At 49.7% G+C, this 20778-nt stretch overlaps 2 protein-coding genes across 5 annotated transcripts in view; one reads left to right on the top strand and one right to left on the bottom strand.

The window, feature by feature from the left end:
• XPO5 (exportin 5) overlaps positions 1-10371 on the bottom strand; it is a 30625-nt gene extending 20254 nt beyond the window's left edge. For 2 of the 4 annotated variants that reach the window (XM_076334319.1, XM_076334318.1), the window contains exons 1-14: positions 10233-10371; positions 9792-9913; positions 9054-9126; positions 8340-8477; positions 7846-8028; positions 6788-6829; positions 5872-5898; positions 5387-5572; positions 4635-4711; positions 4091-4190; positions 2543-2626; positions 2003-2128; positions 1667-1757; positions 66-194 (exon numbers count right to left, since the gene is read on the bottom strand). In XM_076334319.1, the coding sequence (XP_076190434.1) occupies positions 66-194; positions 1667-1757; positions 2003-2128; positions 2543-2626; positions 4091-4190; positions 4635-4711; positions 5387-5572; positions 5872-5898; positions 6788-6829; positions 7846-8028; positions 8340-8477; positions 9054-9126; positions 9792-9913; positions 10233-10337 (1483 nt within the window). In that variant the 5' untranslated portion in view covers positions 10338-10371. The remainder of the gene's footprint in view (positions 1-65; positions 195-1666; positions 1758-2002; positions 2129-2542; positions 2627-4090; positions 4191-4634; positions 4712-5386; positions 5573-5871; positions 5899-6787; positions 6830-7845; positions 8029-8339; positions 8478-9053; positions 9127-9791; positions 9914-10232) is intronic. The other 2 variants (XM_076334321.1, XM_076334320.1) reach the window with 1 other exon arrangement.
• Positions 10372-10642: 271 nt separating this feature from the next.
• Positions 10643-20778, top strand: POLH (DNA polymerase eta). Its single transcript, XM_076334323.1, has 10 exons — positions 10643-10779; positions 10893-11027; positions 11123-11346; positions 11792-11961; positions 15267-15370; positions 16445-16564; positions 17182-17305; positions 17989-18054; positions 18756-18919; positions 19788-20778. Exons 1-10 carry the CDS (start codon positions 10643-10645, stop codon positions 20644-20646), a joined length of 2103 nt encoding a protein of 700 aa, XP_076190438.1. The 3' UTR covers positions 20647-20778.

Genomic DNA, 20778 nt, shown 5'->3' on the forward strand with positions numbered 1-20778 from the left:
CAGTTTCTTCTTGGCTTGAATTAAAAAACAAATCCCATATCCCTATTTTTTTTCAGGTAACTTACAGTTCATGGGTCCAGTATCAACAGGAGCTGTGAGCTGGTACTTCAGCCATTCACCGGCCATTTGGAAGCCGGTTCGAGGGTCCAGACGACAAGCCATCCTCATCACCTCTCCTTGCTGGGCTCGGAAGGCTGCAGTGAAAAATCAGACACCATGCAACAAGCTGGTGCTACAAATGCTCCCTTCCCCAAAGCTCACCTGCAGCTTTGCAGACCTGGGAACATTACGGACTGTTGCTCTGGCAATAGCTGTGTAGTAAGCTCAGATATACAGTCAGTAAACGAGATGTAACAGGATGGGCAATTTTGCGAAGTGATTTAAATGGACTAAAAAATGATGGATTAACATAAAAAGAAGCGCAATTAAAATGCAATACAAGTTACGAAAATCTATGCTAAACCCAGATTTACAATTAACCCTCTATTTTTCATTAAAAAAATTCTTCAAACTATACATGTTTACTGCTTACAAAGCACCTTGAGATACCAAGATAGAAAAACAGCATTAGATAACTATCACTTCCTTCAGCTAAACACACTTTTTCTAGATTATTCAACTTAACCCAGTTCAGATTCTAGGCTGACAAGCTAACGAGAACTCAAAAAACCCAAAGAAGTCTTGTTTTCAATTTCAAAGATATGAAAAGCAAAGTACAGAACAGGAATTTCCTTTGTTCCAAAATATTCCAGTACATGACCACACAACAGAATCAGCTCTGCTGACTACAGATGCAACTTGCATTGTTTAAAAAAGTTGTTTTATCAAGTAATTTTATTTTGTGTTTCAAATCAGTTTTATTTTCTTATATATGTAATACCTTCAGTATCATTTAACTCCCTAAAACTATTTCAAATTCTGGCTTTATGCATTTAGCTACTTTTTGATTTCCACCCAAATAGATTTATTACACTAAGTAAAAAATAAACTATCTAATAAGCAGTAAAAAAAATGCAAGTTAAAATCTTCAAACATAAATGTAAAAAGCAGGAATTTAAGTAATTTATTAAGTATATCCTCCCAGCCACCAAGTGAGTACCAAACTATACCAGCCAGTGAGAACCAACCTCCATTTTGGGAAGTAAAATACAAAAAGAAAGAAAAAAAATAAAATTCCTAATACCCAGGGTTCCCCATTTGCTGGTTTAAGATCATGATTAGGTTTGTCTGTTTTAATTGCTCAACTCTAGCTATTGGTACTGAACCAGAAGCTTCTCAGCAGGGCGAAGACAGATTTTCTTTCTGGAATGACATTTGAAGTCTTTGGTAAGCTGCCTTCCTCTCCTAACCTGAGCAGGACTCCAGGCTGTTTCATTTCCTCCTCTAGGTGACCGAGAGGCACGTTTTCTTTGACACTAGGTAGCAAACGCTACTAGGCCACATACCTGGCCAGCAAGAAAAATAATATCAAAGAGTAAGTAAAATGAAATGCCTGAGCTGCCACAGGAAAATCCTAAATTAATTTTACTCCAAGATCCATGCTGAAAGAGTCAAGACACGAATGGAAGCTGCCAAGCCAACATGGTAGGCTCCAAGCTCAGCCAGCAACTGAAAGTAAGAGGAAAAACACAGACAACAGATTCCACACAGGGTGATGGCAACTTACAGTTGAAGAAGGCATTGAAGTCCTCATCACTGTCAAAATCAAAGCGGGAGTATTCACAACTGGCGCTGTCTGTTTTAGAGGGAAAGCCCACCTGGAGACAGAGTGGACAAGGTCAGGAATGAAGAGAAGTCACCCATCACAGCTAACACCAGCTTCAAGGAGATGAAGACTGAAGGCAAGGAGCAGACAGCAAAATGTTGAGATAGAGCTGTTTGCTCAGCGACCTGAAGATCAAGTCTGTGGCAGACAATAAAAATTTAGCTTCTCCCTCATGATCCACAGGCCATGTTCACCTAGGCACCTTCTCACACCTATCTGGCCACAGTTCCCACATACCTTCACTAGGTTGGTCATAGATGCACGGAGATACTTCGGAATCATAGCCAGCAACAAGGGGTCACGAGACAGAACTTCATGCCGAAAGAGGGCTCCCCATGTGATCTGGGTGGAAGAGCGCAGAAACTGGGGGGAGAAGTGGGAAAAGAGGGAAACAGAGAAGGATCTCAGTGCTGGAATCTCCACTGCTAACATTAAGTGTTGCTATCAGATGGCAATAGCAAATTACACTGACTATTCGGTTCAGTCCAAGGTACCTTGCAGGCTCAACCCCAACTTCCAGAATGCCAAAAATCTCTAAGTAAATAACAGGGCTGACTGCAAATTCTGCACTTTCTACTCAGCACCTCTGTGTCAGGCACTGTTCCTAATGGAGTGGTAATGGAGGAGAAACCACTCTGCCTTCCAGGTCTTCAGCTGAAATGGAGAGCCTAGGAAGCAATATTTGGCAGCTGAAGTTCTAATATGCAGGTTAGTTCAATTATGCATTCACACATTCTTACATAGATATACACGAGAGACTTTCAGTCCTTTACACACCTGGCTGGGATGGGTTGTGAAGGCTAAAAACGAGTCAAGGTATTTTCCAAAGTTGGTTGGTGTTTCCACGTCAGAATCTGAGCCCTGTGAGGAAGACAAACAATTTCAGACAAAATACTAACTATATGCCACGCTGGCCTCACAAGCGGTATGTCTCTGGGTAAAGTAGGAGCACTACATCCAAGGCCACAGACTGTAAAGGAGCAGAGAGAAAAACACTGAACAACTGTGATTTTTTTCTGAAAGCAGTACAGCCTGAGGAGTAGCAAGTTCTGCTGACCAGCCTGGGGTCACCACCCTCATTCAAGAGAAAAGGATGACTTCTCAAGATACTGGAGTTCCGTTAAAATGAAATTCACAACCACTGGTGCTGCTGCCATGAATCACAATTTTACTCCTTTTGGGTCAAGCCCACCCAGCAGTACCGAGATGGAGCAATTCTCAGCTGCAGACTGCAGAATTTCACAAGTAAATACACCCAGATGATTTCACTCCCATTCCTCCAAATGTTTCCTGCATTTAACGTATGGACATCTCTTATCAATAACTTTCTGGGAAGTCTGTCAGGAAAATAAGTTTTACCTGGAGCCATAAATTCAAGGTTTTGCTGCTTCTCACTAACCATAATATGCCCTGGTGCCCTCAAGATTCCTGTTCTGGAGCTGTACAGCTCAGTGCTGCCTCTCTCAAGTGAATCTGGATGACAGGACTCAAATCCCCATCTCATTACTTCATTATGGACTAACAGCTCCCACTGCCTAACAGCAGCTCCCACTGCCTAACAGCCAGTGAAGTCACTGAAAGTAGTAACGCACCCTTTGTTTGCTGTCCATTCTTTTTAGGGATAAATTCTCAAAGGTTGTTTTTTTTCTTTCCCTCCCTGTGAGAATTTACTCTGCTTTATCACTTGCACAGGCTGGCTGCCTCAGTCTCCCCATGAACAGCATCTCTCAACAAGCCTGCCTTCTTTACTGTAGAAGCACTGTGCTGAACGGAGGGAGCAGGAATTCAGCAGCCAGCATGGCATGCAAAGTATCAGTGTGCATCTTCATCTCAACATTGACACAAAGCATCGGAAAGATGAACAGCAGGAACCAAACCTGTTTCTTCCTTCAGCTCGAGAGAATCTTGGTAGAAGAACAAACAGGTATACTCTCTGAGTTATTTTTAATAGGGAAAATTAAAAGGCTTCCAACACAGGAATAATTTCCTGGAGTAGTTTTTCTGTAGCAGTAGACGGCAAGAAACTTGACTAATTTTCAATAAAGCTTCAGCATTTTACAGAGGTTATAGGAGATGATTCTTGATGACAGCAGAGGCCTGGAAGCAGTCAGGGTCCCTCCATTCTACATTCCTATGGCTTGGCAGGATACAGTTATCCCACTTGCAAGCAGAACCATTTCTGCCTCTACCAAATGCATGGAGAGAAACCTACGGCTACCAAACGTGCAGAGAGAACCCTGGTCCTACCTTACCTCAGAGTTGCTTCATCCCCAGCCCTAAAAACTAGCCTTGCCAGGGTTGCTGCTGGTATTAGTAGAGACTTACTAGCAACGCACATAGCTGGCTGCCCAATGCGCACAAAACTTGGCAAAGTCTCTTCAAGAAAACATAGTGCTTCTCCACCAGGCCTTCTCCATCTGCTGTCCTGGGAATGAGTGGAGGGGGAAAAACAGGATCACAGTTACTCAAGCTGTAGGTAACAGGCACACTGCTATCTATCTTGTAGATAAAAAGAGGACTAGAGCAATTTGATTTTATTGCAGTGGGATTTTCTTTGCTATTATCAAGAAGCACTGTTTTATTGGCATCTAAAACCTCTGAAATTGCCTCTTTGAAAGAGTCCCTCCTGATCAGTTTCAGGCTAAAAGAGAAAGCTGGGGAAGCTATATTTACACCGCTTTGTCCTTCAATTATGGGATTTGAAGAAACTTGCAGTTTTTCGGGTTTTGCAAAAGAAATGGTGGTTTTGTTCTCTCCTAACCCAGTCCCAGCTTCCTGCAGTTAAGCAGCAATATCTTTTGCAAATCACATCTACAAAGCCATTCGTATGCAGTTTTGTGTGAAATTACAGCAGCAGGATGGTACTCACTGGGCAGCAGAGAGAATGTAGTGCATGGCAACGTCTCCAAACAAGACCATCAGAGGCTTCCGATCCTCCAGCTTACCCTACGTGTAAAACACGCCAAATGCCTCAGTTAGAACATAACTATTTATTCCCATTTGCAAGTGAAATTAGGAGATCCCCAGTTGTCCTTCCATCTGGGGAGGGGCCTACAGTCCACAAATATTTCAGTAAAAACTTGCCAAAAAACCTAAGGTATTCCTGATCCCAAGAAATTTCCCCAAGCAATCTCACCACAGAAACTTTAAACCGAAAAACTGATCCTGAGACATTAACTCTTCTTCACGGCAGACTGGCTAGTTAGTTAAAGGCAGCTGATAAACACTCAGCCTTGACACTAAGCTGCTTGTGAACGTATGGGTCAAATCACCTGTTTAGATCCTGCCGTCATTTCTCTGAGCTGCCAGATGACACAGCTGGTGACAATATTTCCCACTTCACAGTTGTAGAAAGTGAGGGGAAAAAAAAAGTCAGTGGGGATCTCCAACTTCAAAACTGCAAGGAGAGGCGACCACAGAAGTTGGAGAGGGTCCCAACAATTGCTGTGTGTATTGTGCTGGCATGACATTCACGCTAAATATCATTAACATAAGCAGCCAAATTTGAATTTTGTTTCTTAAATAAAAGGGCAAAGATATCATTGCTTCATCTGAAGAATTATACAGGAAAATAGGAGGAAAACAAAGGGGAGCCAGAGGAGCTGCAGAAGAAGAACTCACTTTCCTGCTGACAGCAATCAGGAGACACTCTGCTGCTCCTATTTGGAGCTCAGGCTCATTTAGGAGCAGACACAACATCTCCAAGAGCTTGCAGTTGTCTGCTGTGATGTGGCTCAGGGCCACCCAGTCAATGTAGCCAGCCAAGGTGTTGAGTGCTGCTATCCCCACGCGGCAGTTTGCCTGGGCCTGGGAACAGAGAGGAGGCAAGAGGTCAGAGCCAGAGAGAATCACCGGTTCCCATCTAAAGCCGTCCACTCTCTGGAAGAACAGTACCAGGAACCACCCTGAGAGAGTGAGAGACTTGGACCCTTCTGCTGCCACCCCTCACTTCTCTCTTCTCAAGGAATTTCTATTATGGGTGAACAAATCCATCTGTAAATGAGAACTGTGGGTAATAGACTCCCAAAGCCTGGGAAAAGCCTAGTTCTAGGCATTTTTGGTCTTAAGAATGACTAATGCACTAACTCCCACATAGCTCCACTCACCTTTGGCTCCTGAGCCAGATCAGTCTTCTGAAAAAGAAAATAGGAGACGGTAAGTGAGCACCTACGGCACACACTTCCACCCAGCCGCTGCTGGACAGGCTTATTCTCGAGAACGCAGCCAGAAGCAGTTTCACAGAACAGCTCCCTAGTGAAAGAGGCTGCAACACAGTCTCCTGCTCAGGACATTGCTGCAGCCATCTTAACCACCTCCGCAGCCCCCTGGCAGGTAAGACAATCGGACTTTGAATTGCAAGTTAAGCCACAATTTCCTTCTCATCGAAAAGATGACACTCCAGTCAGCAGACACCAGGGAGACACAAGGGACAAGAAGGAAAGGCATTTCAGTGCTTCCTGGAACCTTCCAGAGAAGAAACTTTTGACCTTTTAGAGCATCTTACATCCAAAAGCCAGACTCTAAAAGATGCTGGTGACTTTTACGTACTGAGATTGATATCTGAAAAGGGTGATTTGTACAAGGTCAGAAAGGCAGCTGGAGAGAGAGCTGGGGCAAGAGCTTACAGCCTGACTCCCAGTTCCAAACACTTAACAGCAGCAATGTACTGCTTGCACCATCTTTTTGACTAATGCAAATGAGTCCCTCAAGACAGTCCCTCAGGTTTGATTTGTTTTTCAGATGCAAAGACACCACAAGCATTTCCTTCCGCTGCCAAGGTTTTGGTTTGGGAACTCTGTCCATCAATGTATTCAGTGCAGTGATTTTAAGTTAATCTGGCTGTGTCCCAAACATTTAACAACCGAGCCACCATACCAGAACTGCATACTTATAAGCACTGCAGATTATTATGGTCTTGGGGAACTGTTCATCATCTCCCCCACTCTCAGTGTGCAGACAGGTAACTGAACACCCAACCCTCAGAATTTACCCTGTGCACAAACATCCCAAAGATCTGCTAACCTGTGGAGTGGTGAGGGCTTCTTGTTCCTGGGGTGCTCCAACCTTGCCAATCAGAAAGATTCCACCGTTAGCAGAAGCAGCCACACTTCAGAGCCTCAAGCATTGCAATTCAAACCTTACCTGGAAATGCATTTCAACCAGACTACAAAATGCACCAGGGTCTCCCACCCACCACCATGAACTGCACAGAGAACTGTCTGCTCTACAGGTGGGTTTGTTCAGCCTGTCAGTGCATCAGGGAAATGTACAGAAGTCAGGTAGGAGAGGGTTTTTCATTGCCTCCCAGTTTCACATTTAGTGTAACTCTGGATTTTAATTCACAGAAAAAAAGAACCAAGAGATACACCTAAGCAACTTATTTCTAGATTGGTTTCTCAATTGTGCTTCACTCTCAAATCCACTTCCTTCTCACAGGAACAGACTAGGGTAGAGACTTGCCTTCACCATCCATCTTGACCAACCTGCACATCTCTGACTCTAGGTAAGAATTCAGGAAAGAAGTCTCTACACAAAAAGGAAGAGCATTCCTCACCACAACTTGACAAAAAAGGGCTTCCTGACCTGAGCTCTCGGAGAAAAGGACAAGAGGGGCCCAGATGCAATGCTGAGACATCAAAAACTCATGCTTTTTGGTGCATCACCACAAAGACACCACTGCAGCATAAGAGAGCAGATGCGAGCCCAGGACAGCATCTCTTTACCGGTGTGTTACATAAACTACCCCAAATCTACCCATTTCTGCCACAACCACACCTTTGTTTTGCTAAGCCGTACACTCCTAGTATCAGCAGAGCATTCCAACAGTACGGATGAGGCACGCATCCACTCAAGCCATTTACACTAGCAAATCCAAACTATCAATACTAACCCTGTCAACCTTGTGTGTTCCGTCTCTCTGATCAGCACCAGCTTCCCAGATCACAGCAGATCCCTACCTCACAGTGACAGCAACGGATTTCAGACAGTTTCTGCACTTGCTTCCCTAACACCTTGCGAGGTGTATCCCAATTCCTAAATGCCTCCAGCACTGACTGAACCCAAGGAAAGGAGACTCTTACCATGCGTCTGTACTTGTTGACATTCTGCTGTAGGGTAGTTAGTAGGAAGCTGAAGATCTTCTCCATGTTCTGGGTGAGGGTTTGCTGGATATCTCGTCGCCGCTGCGTAGGCAGAGTTTGAAAAGTCACCACATCCTCTGCCAAACGTAGGAGGATGAACATCACCAGTTCCGTCTGAGTTTCCTGATGTCCCAAAATGAAATACACTCCATCAGCACAGTTCAAGCATTAAAATCTCTAGAGGCTAGCTCAGAGACAGAGAGAAAGCAAGCATGCATGAAGATACAAGTCACATCTTGGGAAAACAAGACAGGACAATGGCCCTCTCTCTGCTAAAAACATCTCCTAGAGTAACTTAATCTTACGGGGATTTTTGAGTCCATCGTCAGCCTGTCTCACCTGACCGTGAGCGAGTTAGGCTTTTCTCAGGATGATGGAAGACTGAAACCCATACTACGAGCAAGTAGAAGAGAACAGACAGGTGTGTTTCATACCCCTTGCTTGGAGAGGGTATCCAGCTCCTTTAGCATGTCAGGCCAGTGCTGAGGCCATTCGCGCTTGATCATCTCCACCACAATGCGAGACAGAACATCCTTAATGTGACTTTCCTCCTCCAGAATACTTTGAGTTCCCTGTGATAGAAGAGGGGCAGAGTTATACAAAACAGCAAACATCAGACATTTATAATTCTGACCTGGGAAGCACAGTGGTTGCAAGTATTCTAAACCACACAAAATAAAAACAAAACAAAACACAACATCAGGCAGCTCTTCATCCCAGCTACCTTGGATGACACTCCTACCCTCCCAAGCACCCACAGCTAGTGAATCAAAAGGATTTTCCTCAAAAGAAGGTCACTTGGTCATGACAGCAATCACAGCGATAGAGAAAACACAACTAAGATAATGACTTTAGTATTCTTGCAAAGGATTAGAACATCCATATTTACTGAATTTCCTCCTAAGAAAAGAAAAAGCACCTTATATATGTTATACAAGCCTCACAACTTCCTGCCATGTGAGGCGACATGGTTATTGACCTGACTACAAGACGGAGCACTGGAACAACCAGGGATACACAGCAAAATGTAATGAAATGCAGAATTGAATTCAGGTCCTCTGTGCTAACTAACTGGAGTCTTTTTTCCTTTCTATCTCCAAGTGAGAGAATCGTGTTTCAGAGAGCAGTCTGGGGTAGAAGGTACTTACACTGGATATGAGGCCCATGACATTGTTCTTTAGATAAACTTTTTCTAGGCGAGGCATATTGTTCCAGCGGAACCTGTTTGAAAGAGTTTAAAAAAAAGAGAGAAAAAAAAGAAAAAGAGAGAAACAAAAAGGACACCAAGTCAAAACATTTATAAAGATCTCTGACTTGATTCTCAATGAACCATCACCTTCTTTACCTAAACTAGAGAGAGACACTACAGCTCACTGACTCTGCCAGTGCCCAATCCCTTAATGAAAAGGCTGAGTTAAAACGGCTGCTGGCAAATGGGCGTGCACCACTGAGGTCAACAGACATGAGAAGCAGCAGCAAAAGCACAAAGCATCAGGTCTGTAGAGGCGGCAGAGAGAGGAATCTCAGAACTGAACTAATACAAAGCCTCTTTGTTAGCATGAGGCTAATGACACAGAACGCTGCAGAGACCTACTGATAAACTTGTGTGCTTATTTACATCTTGCGATGTCAATGTGTCCTAGAGCTCGGTGAATTACCCTTCCCAACCTGCCTGAAAGCCATTTTCTCCTCTCCTTCTTTTACAGAGGAGGAAAGAAACAGAGCAGGACAGCAACTGTCCTCTGCTGCAGTACAGATTCTCTGCGTCCTGAAAGCGCCTCCCTGAAGCAGGAGGTGCCGGAATGGGAGCAGAGCCCATGCCAGTGGCTGCGTGGCAGTGGGCCGGCACCCTTCCCCGGCGCAGGCGGCAGGACGAGCTGCCTTACTTGACCACATGCTCCAGGATCTGCAGGCCGAAGTGCCGGACGATGGCCGTCTGCGTCTTCTCCGCCAGCTTCAGCCCGCAGGGCACGCAGATAGGACACTTCTCCTTGAACTCCTCGCAGAACTAGGAAAGGACCGGGGACACGCACACGCAGTTAAAACACAGGCGCGGGCACGGGGCGGCCGGTAACGTGGGGGGGGCAGCCCCAACCCCTCAGGGAGCACGCCGGGAGGGGGGGGGGGGCCGCCCGACCCCCACAGCGCCGCGCAGCCGCAGCCCTCGCCGCCTTCCCCCGCCTGCTGACGACTCCCAGCGCCTCGGGGGCTGCCCGGGGCCGGCCCGCCGCCCCCTCTCGCCCGCCGGGCCCGAGCGGGCCCCGGGGCCGTGCGGACGGGGCAGCCGCGTGGCCGGAGCCCGGCGCCTCCCCTCCCCGGCCCGGTACCTTGAGCGCCTCCAGGCGGTAGCGCTGCGTGGAGGCCGGGTCCATGATCACCGTCACCGCCTTCACCAGCTGCTCGCAGAGGCTGCTCACCTGCTCGGCGGACATGGCGGCGGCGGCGGGCCCTCGCCACCGGCCACCTACGGGCGAGAGGAGGGGGCGGCCGGCACGCGGCGCACGCGCGGCACCGCAGCGGCTCTGCGCATGTGTCGTGGGGGGAAGGAGCCGGAGGGGAAAGCGCATGCGCCGCGCACCGTCGCGGCGAAGCGCCCCCCCCCCTCGAGAACTACAACTCCCGGCGTGCCCCGCGAGGGGACTACGGCTCCCGGGAGGCGGTGGGGCGGGGCGGGCGCTCCACCCCGCCGGGCGGGCGGTCAGTCAGTCAGTCGGGCGGAGGAGGCGGCGGCGAGGGGATGTCGCGGGGACGGGAGCGCGTAGTGGCCCTGGTGGACATGGACTGCTTCTTCATGCAGGTGGAGCAGCGCCTCGACCCGCAGCTGCGCGGCCGCCCCTGCGCCGTGGTGCAGTACACCGAGTGGCAGGGCGGCGGGTAGGTGCCGCCGGCGGCGGCGGCGGGCCGGCCGTGGCCCCGGTCCCTTGCACCCCTCCCCGCGGGGCCGTGACGGGCCGTGCCCGCCCTGCACTGCCCTCCGTGTCTTGCAGGATCATCGCCGTGAGCTACGAGGCGCGCGCCTTCGGCGTGTCCCGCGGGATGTGGGCGACGGAGGCGCGGGCGCTGTGCCCCGAGCTGGCGCTGGCGCGGGTGCCCCAGGCGCGGGGCAAGGCCGACCTCACCCGGTGAGCGGGGCCGGGGATCGGGCCGGGGGTGGTGGCGGCGGCGGCGGCGGCCGCCTTACGCGGAGCGGCGCCTAAGGCTGCCCGCCGCCCGGCAGGTACCGGGAGGCCAGCGTGGAGGTGATGCAGGTGCTGTCGCGCTTCGCCGCCATCGAGCGGGCCAGCATCGACGAGGCGTACCTGGACCTGACGGGCAGCGCGCGGGAGCGGCTGCGGGCCCTGCGGGGGCGCCCCCTGGCGGCCGCGCTGCTGCCCACCACCTTCGTGCAGGGGCTGCCCGACGACCCCGGCCCCGGCCCCGGCCCCCAGCCCGGCGGGAAGGGTACGCACCGCCCCGGTCCCGGCCCCGGCCCCGGCCCCAGCCGGCCCCGCGGGGCTTCGGCCGCCGGGGCCGGCGCTTTGCATACCGCGGCGGGACGGCTCTAACGGCTTTGCTTTGAGGCCCCACAACGCAGCGAGAAAGGAGCCCAGCGCTGCTGCCCCGGGGCCCCCTGTGCTGTCCCTCTCCCGCTCCATCGGCAACACTCCCTGTACATCAACAGAGGTAGAGGGTGGGCTGCTTTATCTCCCCCGAAGCAAGAGCATGGTAAATGGGATCTATGTTTTCCCCAATTAACGGCTTTTAAGGTGCCTGCTTCTCACCCTTGCTGCTGGCATGCAGTTACAGAAGTACGTGGCTGTTGGCTGGGGCTGGCTGATGCTACTGGTCCCTTTCCTGGGCTCGGCAAGAAACACCCACGTTGATCCCCTTTGTGTCCCTTTTTTAGAGGAGCTGCGGCAACGTGGCTTGCATGAGTGGCTGGCATCGCTGTCTTTCGATAACCCTGATTGTCCTGACCTGCAGCTGACCATGGGTGCAGTAATTGTGGAAGAAATTAGGGTGGCTGTAGAAGCAGCCACAGGATTCAGGTGTTCAGCTGGGATTTCGCACAACAAGGTACGTGTGTAACACATCAGCCTGATTTCTTCTGAGTAGCAGAGTCAGAACGTGCTGTAGACACTCTCCTATGCACTCTTCCAAGTGTCCCATAGAAGATGAGCTGTGTGGGGAATGCAGCCGTGTGTGAGCACACCTTCAGGGAAATTATAGGATGTCTGGGAAGGGGAGGAGTTTTTTTCCCAGAGATGTGGCCTATGCAGTCAGCACTCAATTAATTTACTGCCTGGATTCCTGGGGTACCCTAATGAGTTAGTTCACTAGGAAGAAAAGGGTTTTAAGTCCCCCAGGAGAGTTTTCTTCAGGAAAAAACACGAGCTTAAAAAGCAGGAAACCCCCACCTTGAGTTTTAGGCAACAGTGGCGGTAGCCAGGGAATGGTTTTTGCTGACACAAATTCCCAGCGACTTGGAGGAAGAAGAATACCCGTTTGGGGCACTGAGGTGAGTCGGGTTGCTTTTCCTCTTTCTGGTCAATCAGTCTTTACCCCTGCTGGCCGCGCTTTGGGTGATGCTCAGCCAGCTGCTGAGAGCAGCCACAGGAGCACTTGGTGCATGACAGCAGCTGCAGAAACAAACAGACTTTGATGCTGCAGCTATAGAGGGTTTCCTGCTGGGTGAAATGCAGGGTGTTTCATTTGTTTCATTCTTTGCAGAAAAGGTTTGTACCTACAGAGGTGAGCTGGCTTTGGAAGCACTGTAGCGTGTTCTGCACAGCCACATGTAGGCTCTGGTAATCTCTGCATTGTGCTTGCTGGTATAGATATACAGTTCTTCAGTGATAGCACAGTACATCATAATTTCCTTACTCCCTTTTAAGAAGAAAAAAAAAAAAGAATGCTGGCATAGAAAATGGAAGCTGTGAGAAGCTGCTAAGGATAGCAGGGATGTTCTCTTTTATTCTTGATTAAAGAGAGCAAAAAGCAAATTGAACTTCCCTTCCACTGGAAATTTCTACACTGGTGATCTTCCTCAGCTAGCTCATTTCTGCCTCACAGTCTGCTCTAGTTTCAAGGTGAGCCGGTGCAGAACTAGCTCCAGCACCTGTGTACAGCTGGTAATAGTTCCAGTTGTTTCTGCAGCAGTCTAAGATGAAATTTATCTTCCTTAAGTTCCAAAGCATCCATTTAGTCTTTATCCTTTTCTTTTTTTAGTCAGAGCGTGCATTTCTAAAGTCATAACTGTACAGATAAGCCCCTTTTGCAAAGAATGAAACGAGTGCTAGGTGCTCTCAGTAAACCACCCTGCATTTCACCCAGCAGGAAACCCTCTATAGCTGCAGCATCAAAGTCTGTTTGTTTCTGCAGCTGCTGTCATGCACCAAGTGCTCCTGTGGCTGCTCTCAGCAGCTGGCTGAGCATCACCCAAAGCGCGGCCAGCAGGGGTAAAGACTGATTGACCAGAAAGAGGAAAAGCAACCCGACTCACCTCAGTGCCCCAAACGGGTATTCTTCTTCCTCCAAGTCGCTGGGAATTTGTGTCAGCAAAAACCATTCCCTGGCTACCGCCACTGTTGCCTAAAACTCAAGGTGGAGGTTTCCTGCTTTTTAAGCTCGTGTTTTTTCCTGAAGAAAACTCTCCTGAGGGACTTTTCTTCCTAGTGAGCTAACTTGTTAGAGTACACCAGGAACCCAGTTGATAAATGAGACCAAATAATTGAATGAGCTATTTGGAAGCACCTGGAGGATAACAGCATGGTTTTATCAAGAACCACTCATGCCAAACTCATTTGTGTGCCCTCTTTGACAGTGTAAGTGGCCTAATGTACAGGGGAAACTGCAGATGCGAAGTGTTGACCTTAAGGTTTGTAACGCACCTCACCCTGAGTTGCATAAGCTGACAATGACACCTTAGCAAAACACATGACTGAGGTTATCTGAAGGGCATGCATCTAGCTGAAGAAAATCTTACTGTTTTCCATAATGATTTTGTTCAGTGAGTTGCACTCAAATTGGCATGTTTAGAGTGGGATCCTGGGGGGATTCTCTGTCTGATGTCAACTAAAAGCCAGTGTTTTCACTGAAGCCTATAGAGGCTTCAGCTTCAGCTGTAGGAATTCAGGTGATGCTAAGCACAGATGGGGCTCAGGGCCTGGGCTGTGAGAGTTCTGGGAGGTGAAATTAGAACTGAAATTCTGGGCTTGGAAAAGCCCAGAAACAGTCTGAAATCACCAAGCAGTGCTTCTTATGCTCTTCACTGACTGTTTTTGTGGTTTATAGGAAAAAAGCAACCAGCAGGCTTTTGGCTAAGTCGCAGTAAGTCAGGAAGTAGCCAGGAGTTATCGTGGCCAAGCATCAGGATGAGTCAGTAATATGAGTGCTCTTGTAGAAATGGCAAATCCTGTTTCAGCATATGCAGATTAGAGAAGGTGTCAGAAAAAGTAAATTATTTCTCCCCATGAAGTCTCAGTGATTGGTTCAGCTTGTAGCACTTCACTTTATGAACAGTGTGGGTACGCTTGGAAGAGTCTCCAGTGAAACAAGAGTAACAATAATTGGACATCTGGAAAATGACTGGATATGAAAAGTTGAAGGAAAGGGATCTACTTTGTCTAGAAAAGAGTGAGAACGTATGTAAGCCTATAAAACAGGTTGTTAATAAAGGTCATAGCTCCATAGGCAGGAAAGAAATTTTGCTTAGTTATAGGATGTGTGGTAAAGCAGTGAAAGAGGAAATTATTAGACTTGTTCAAAAAAACCCCAAACACCCAGCTAAACGTATTTCAAGCTGGTCTGTGTATTCTTGATTCTGTGGTAGATTAGAGTGGGAGGGGAAGCTGTATAGCAGATAGGCTAGAGAACATCCCTTCCAGGCTAGCAATTCTGTATTTTGCAGATTTCCTTTTGCAGCATTATGCTGCTGTTGACCTCGCAGAGAGAAGATTAAAATAGTGACATTGAGAAAAAGCAAGACAAACACAGAAGATGGAGCAAGACATAGTGAGAGAAATAGCCTGGGGAGGATTATGTGGATGCTCTGGAAGCTCTAGCATGCTTGCCTGATGGAAAACTAAGTCAACCAGAATAGGTGATAGATCCAGATCCCCTAAGCTGCCTGAAGCAGGAGTCCAGCCCTTTGCAGAGCTAGAAGTCAGCAGCAGTGCTTTCAGAGTATCCAGCCAGTGTGTGCCAAGTCCGAAGGTGGGTACTACCTGGGAGCAAGCAACGATGCAACCTGCATGTCCTTCCTAGTAGCTATTCCAAATGCAGCTCTTAGAGGTGATACAGCACGAGCCGTTAGGTAGAGTCACAGTAAAGTCAGTGCAAAGTTTGTAATAACAGGGTTTCCACACTCTTCTGTGTTGCAGACACTGGCAAAACTGGCCTGTGGGTTAAACAAGCCCAACCGCCAGACGCTAGTATCTTCACGATTTGTCCCACAGCTCTTCAGCCAACTTCCTGTCAGCAATATGTAAGTACTGGGGAGCTGCCTGCTTTTGTGCAGCTTGGGGCTCAGGCTGAGCTGCTCTGTGGCAAGAGCATGTATTTGAAATGCTGGTGCTGTGCTTCCACAATCCAGGCTTTTATCAGGAAGAGAGCCCTGTTTGTCTTTATTCTTGTGGTACTTGCTCCTGTTGGTTTGTTATTGTTGCTTGCGTGAGCAGAACTAAAGTGACTTGGGGGTAGGAAACTGTTCCTGGCCACCTTGACAGAGAGCAATTTGATACTAATTGATAGCAGCCAGCAAAGGCTTTTAACTCCACAGTAACTGCTCGTCAATGCTTGTAAGAAATGGAGAGGAAATCCTGCCAGTAATCCCTCACAGCTGCAAGTGACAGTTCAGGAGGAGCATGCCTGGGAGCCGCAGCCCTGCCGGTGAAGGGACCACACTCGAAGAGCCCACTAGCATTCTGTGGGCAGCGTTCCCTGGGTAGAGCTGTGCTCAAGATGACTGCTGGGGTGCATAGGTGTAAGCCAGGAGCAACCGTGGGCAAGGAGGCCATAGCTGTGCCCCGGTGTGAGTGATAGAGCTGTGCTCCCAGAGAGCAGATGTGGTTTGGTTTTGAGCATCCACACTGTGTGCAAGTACTTTTCCTTGTATAGGGAAAAGTTAACCAGCACCGCTGCTCCAGAGGAATGGATCCCTGGTTCTGCTCTCCAGACCTGCACTGCTGCTGTCTGCCTTCAGTGTCACACTAGGGATGGAGAGGGGGGTGTGTGGGAAAGGGTCCTGTCTGTGTAGGAGGAAGCAGGGAGCATGTGAGGCATTCTTCAGAGTATGGTTTGGGATCACGTTTTGAAGATGGAGCTGAGGGAGAAGCACTGAAACTGGGTGAGCCAAGGAGCAGTTCCCACTTCAACTCCTATGCATCCTTCTACTACAAGCGGAAGAGCTGTTATGTACCAAGTGTTCCTTTTTGTCCTGCTAGTTCCTGACTGCTTCTAGCTGTCCTGATCTAGGGACAGCTGCTGCAAGAAGACTTGGCATAGTCTCCACATGATGCTTCACTTGTGTTTTCTCTTTCTCTTTCTTTCTCTGCTGTAGCCGTAACCTGGGAGGCAAGCTTGGCACTGCTATCACAGACATCCTGGGAGTAGAGTACATTGGGCAGCTGACACAGTTCAGTGAGACAGAGCTCCAGTCTCACTTTGGAGACAAAACTGGGTAATGATAAACCACTCACCACAACTTGGCTCTTGGCAGGAACTGAGACTTCCTTTCGGACACAGGTTGTTCTGCTGTGATTAGGAAGGTTGGAAGGTAAAACTTCAGTGACGTCCTTGAGAAGCATTGGTCTGGCAGGCCCACAGACAGGTTTCCAGTCTCGCCTGCTCCCAGGCACCCTCCCCAGGATAATGTTTTGCCTGTCAGCCAGCTCCTCTGCCTTCCTTTACAGTGTCTAAGGACGGGACCAAGCTATGGAAGGGCTCCCTGCAGGCTGGGAAGCAGGCAGGCTTGACAGTGTCATTACAGAGGAAATTACAAGGCTGGACTGGAGCCTGAAACACCACTTCTGGGCCCAGAGCAGTGGTTGCGGTGCCCTGCAGACTGGTGAATTGTTGCCACTTCATGACAAGAGGTGGAGGAGTTGTGCTGACAGGCAGTTGTGGCCTGAAGGAAGCCTGCCTGTTCAGCTGCGGCTGCAACTGCAGAGCTGGGGATGAGAGGCAGTCACAGCTTGCACAGAGCTGAAAGCATGGCTCAGCAGAAGGCTGACTTGCTGCCCGGTGATGCCTGCCTGTCTGTGGCTGCCTTCACCTCATGTTTCCTCTGGCTTTCAGGTCCTGGCTTTATGACTTGTGCAGAGGAATTGAAGAGGAACCTGTCAAAAACCGGTACCTGCCCCAGTCCATTGGCTGCAGCAAGAACTTCCCTGGGAGGACAGCCCTGGCCACGCAGAAGGAGGTAGGAGAAACCTATATCTAGCACAAGGCTTGGCCTTTGCACTGGAGAAGATGAGAACACTAAAAGCTGATACTAGCTTGCAAAACTGCTGCTTTTCTGTGTCATGGTGCCTTGGAACTCAGCCTAGGGGCTCAGTGGGAGGAGGTGGTTTGGGCCCCAAAATTAGGGAAATCCCTGTTTGACAGAAATGCACTGACGAACTCCTGCACAAAGAGGTCCAACCTTGTCGTAATTTCCACGAGCAAAACTGTGGGCCTGTGCTGTTCAAAAGGTATTCATGGTGCCAAGCTTCAAGGGCTTGGTTGCTAGAAAGAAGGTAACTAGCCCAAAGAAAGAGGGAGGATGCATCTTACCTGTTAGCTGGGGAAAGGTTCCCACACAGCTGTAGAGAGATGCAAAGAGAGACCCAGGGCAGCTGGATCCAGGGGACCCAGATTACTTGGCAAAGTCTAGTAGTAATGCTGCAGGACTTGTATGGTATCTACAATGCCTTGCCTCCAGCGCTGAATCCTCACCTGGGCCAATTTCTCCAGGAGTACTCCAGATATGGGACCTCGTGATAGTCTGTGTCCATTCCAGTCTGATTCCCCTTCAGCATTCCGTGGTGTGCAGAGCACTGCTCTGGCCTGGTGGCAGTGCTGTGAGCAGAGGCCCAACCTGTCCGTTACCACTGTTTTGTCCAGGTGCAACACTGGCTCCTGCAGCTGGCCTTGGAGCTGGAATCCAGACTGATCAAGGACAGGAGCCAGGTAAGGAGAGGAGGCACAGGGACAGCATTCTCCCTGCTGGCCTTCAGGAAGCCACGCAGCGCATTTGCACCGTGAGCTGTTTGCAGGAGGCTGAGGGTGGTGTGTGGTGGGAGAGGAAATCTGCTTGCCCTCAGATGTGTGCCTGTGTGCTGAGGTGCCCCAAGCAAAGAGGTGTGCAGGAGCCTGGCTAGGAAGGATGGTTTTGCCCCAGAACACTGCAGGGCTAAGGACGGTCCTTGTACTGTGCTTTAGGATCCAGGGACCTGAAAGCCACTGCACCTTCATCCTGCCGCACTGCTGCTCCCTTGCAAGCCCTTTGCTGATGCAGCTCTGCCTGTGCTGTGGGCTGTGAGACAAAGCGATACGCTCAAATCCAGATGGTAGACTGCAGGCCAGGGTGAGATTAATCTGCTAGCTTCATCGCTGCAGGGGTCCAAGAAAAGGTGCGCAGCTGCCTTTTGAAGGAAAGCAAGGCCTAACTGCTTCCCATCCTGTGTGGCACAGCTGTACAAGCACTTGCTGTCCTGTATCTCATCCCTTGGAGATCAGGCCAGGCAGGACAAGCTGCCATCTGTCACACAGCATCATCGGGAGGTTGTAGCTGATAGTACAGAGTTCTGGGCAGCGAGACGGTCTCCTCGGCCTTCCCTGCTCTTTCCTGCAGGTGTCGCTTGAAACACAGATACCTCTTCTCTCTGCAGAACCACCGAGTGGCCAAGCAGCTGATGGTGGTCATCCGCATGCAGGGAGACACCCGGGTGTCACGCTTTTGTGCTCTGTCCCGCTATGATGCCCAGAAGATGTGCAACGATGCTTTTGCCCTCATCCAAAACTGCAACATGGCTGGGGCTCACCAGGCGGCCTGGTGAGTGTGGGAGGAAGTGGTTCACGTCCCTGTCAGGGGTCGTTCTGCTGCGGGAGGTGCAGGATGAGCCAGGGACCTGACAGAAAGGAATGAGAGTGTTATGCCGACTGACAGGAAAAGTGATCCCCAGCACACGCACAGCAGAGCACAGTGACCTTCACTTGTTAGCGGTAGGACAGCTGTTGAGAGCCTGGCCTCTTCCTAGCCCCACATCTGGCGAGACACTTCTGACTTCTGTACTTGGAGCTGATGATTGCTACTGGCAGGGGTTGTCCAGCTGGAGCGAGGCAGTCCTTGCCCTGCTGGGCTGGAAAAGCTAACTAGGCCTTGCTCTCCTCCCCTAAGGACAAAGGTGCTTTTTGGGAAGAGGCCATTGGGGCAGGAAGGAAAACTAAGGTGCACAGCTCCCATATTCAACATTACTTCCTTCCTTCCTCCGGCTCTGCAGTGAAGGCCGAGGCATAGTGAAGGCAAGAAGGTCCTGTCCGTTAGGCTCCAACAAGACTGCTGCTCCCTTAAGGCCCTCTCACCTTGCCTGGGAGTCTCACAGCAGCTCTGGCCTGTGGTGGACTGAAAGTCCAGGCCGGCTGCCCCTGCCTCCAGTGCCCTTTCCTTTGGGAAATGCTGTTCTGGGAAGAGGCTTTCTGCTCTGCGCAATGCAGCCTGCTATGTCTGTGAGACTGTTCTGGAGGTAGCAATACTAACATTTTGTCAGAAGAAACATCTCTTCCACCCCTTGCCAGATACCTGGACTGCAGTTCCCCTGTCCCCTGCCTGTGAACATTTTATGTTGCTTAAAAGTCTTACCTCAAAAGACTTCTTGCTTCCCAGGCTGGTGTCTGAGCTGATGTTGGTCTGTCCTTTGCAGGTCTCCACCACTCATATCGGTGCTTCTCTCGGCAAGCAAGTTCTCAGAGCCTGCCACACTCCTCTCTGCAGGCATTGCCAGTTTCCTGACAAGTGATACCCAGCCTGATGGCACTGCCACCACCAGCCAAAACACCACATCTTCTAGGAGGCCCAGGGTCAAGTTCTTTAGGAGCCCAAGCAAAGAGCTTAGGCAGAAGCCAGCTAATGCTATTGAGTCATTCTTCCAAAAGGCGGCAGAAAGGCAGCAGTCACAGACAGCGGCAGCAACCAGCCTGCCCACTGCTACCTCTGCAGAGTCACCTGTGCCCAGTTCTCCAGAGCACCAAGAGAGAGATGGCGTTGGACTTGCCTCTGTGCAGTGTGACCTGGAGTCCCCTGTGAAGCAGAGTCCCAGAGATGGGAGCCCTATTTCTCCTTACAAGCGGCTTCCCTGTGAGAAGTCACTGTCTGATGCTACACAAACACCCTCGACTCCACCGAGCTCCAGGACCCTTCTGAAATTAGAGCCAGCTATGGAAGGAAATGAGCAGAATTTGCCACCCTCTCCTGAGCTCGCCCTGCTCCCTCCTGCCTCGCCAGGGGACCAGCAGCGCTGTGAGAAGTGTGGCCAGCTCGTGCTGGTGTGGGAGTTCCCAGAGCACATGGACTACCACTTTGCCCTGGAGCTGCAAAGCTCCTTCCTGGAGCCCGGCGCTCCCACAGCTCCAGCAGCAGCTCCCAGCCCAAAGGCTGCAGCTTCCAGGTCTCCTGCCAAGGCAAAGAACAAGCTCAAGACTCCAGCAGGATCTAGTGCAAAACGACCCAGAGAAGGTGTGACAAGAACTTTAGATTTTTTCTTTAAGCGCTTACCTCCTTAACTCCCAGCCATGCTGGGAGTTTTTAGATAATCAGTGTTTTTAAAGAATCAGTGTTTTTTAAATACAGTTAAAAGTTTTTATACCGCCTGTCAGGTTTTAATGCAGAAAAGTCTAATAAATTATCTCTACTCC

Source organism: Aptenodytes patagonicus, chromosome 3, assembly GCF_965638725.1.
Source record: "Aptenodytes patagonicus chromosome 3, bAptPat1.pri.cur, whole genome shotgun sequence".
Taxonomy (NCBI): domain Eukaryota; kingdom Metazoa; phylum Chordata; class Aves; order Sphenisciformes; family Spheniscidae; genus Aptenodytes; species Aptenodytes patagonicus.

Coding starts and splice junctions, on each gene's coding strand:
- POLH (XM_076334323.1), top strand. CDS start 10,643: ATGTCGCGGGGACGGGAGCGCGTAGTGGCCCTGGTGGACATGGACTGC. Junction 10,780..10,892: donor ACCGAGTGGCAGGGCGGCGG/GTAGGTGCCGCC, acceptor CGTGTCTTGCAG/GATCATCGCCGTGAGCTACG. Junction 16,565..17,181: donor CACTTTGGAGACAAAACTGG/GTAATGATAAAC, acceptor TCTGGCTTTCAG/GTCCTGGCTTTATGACTTGT.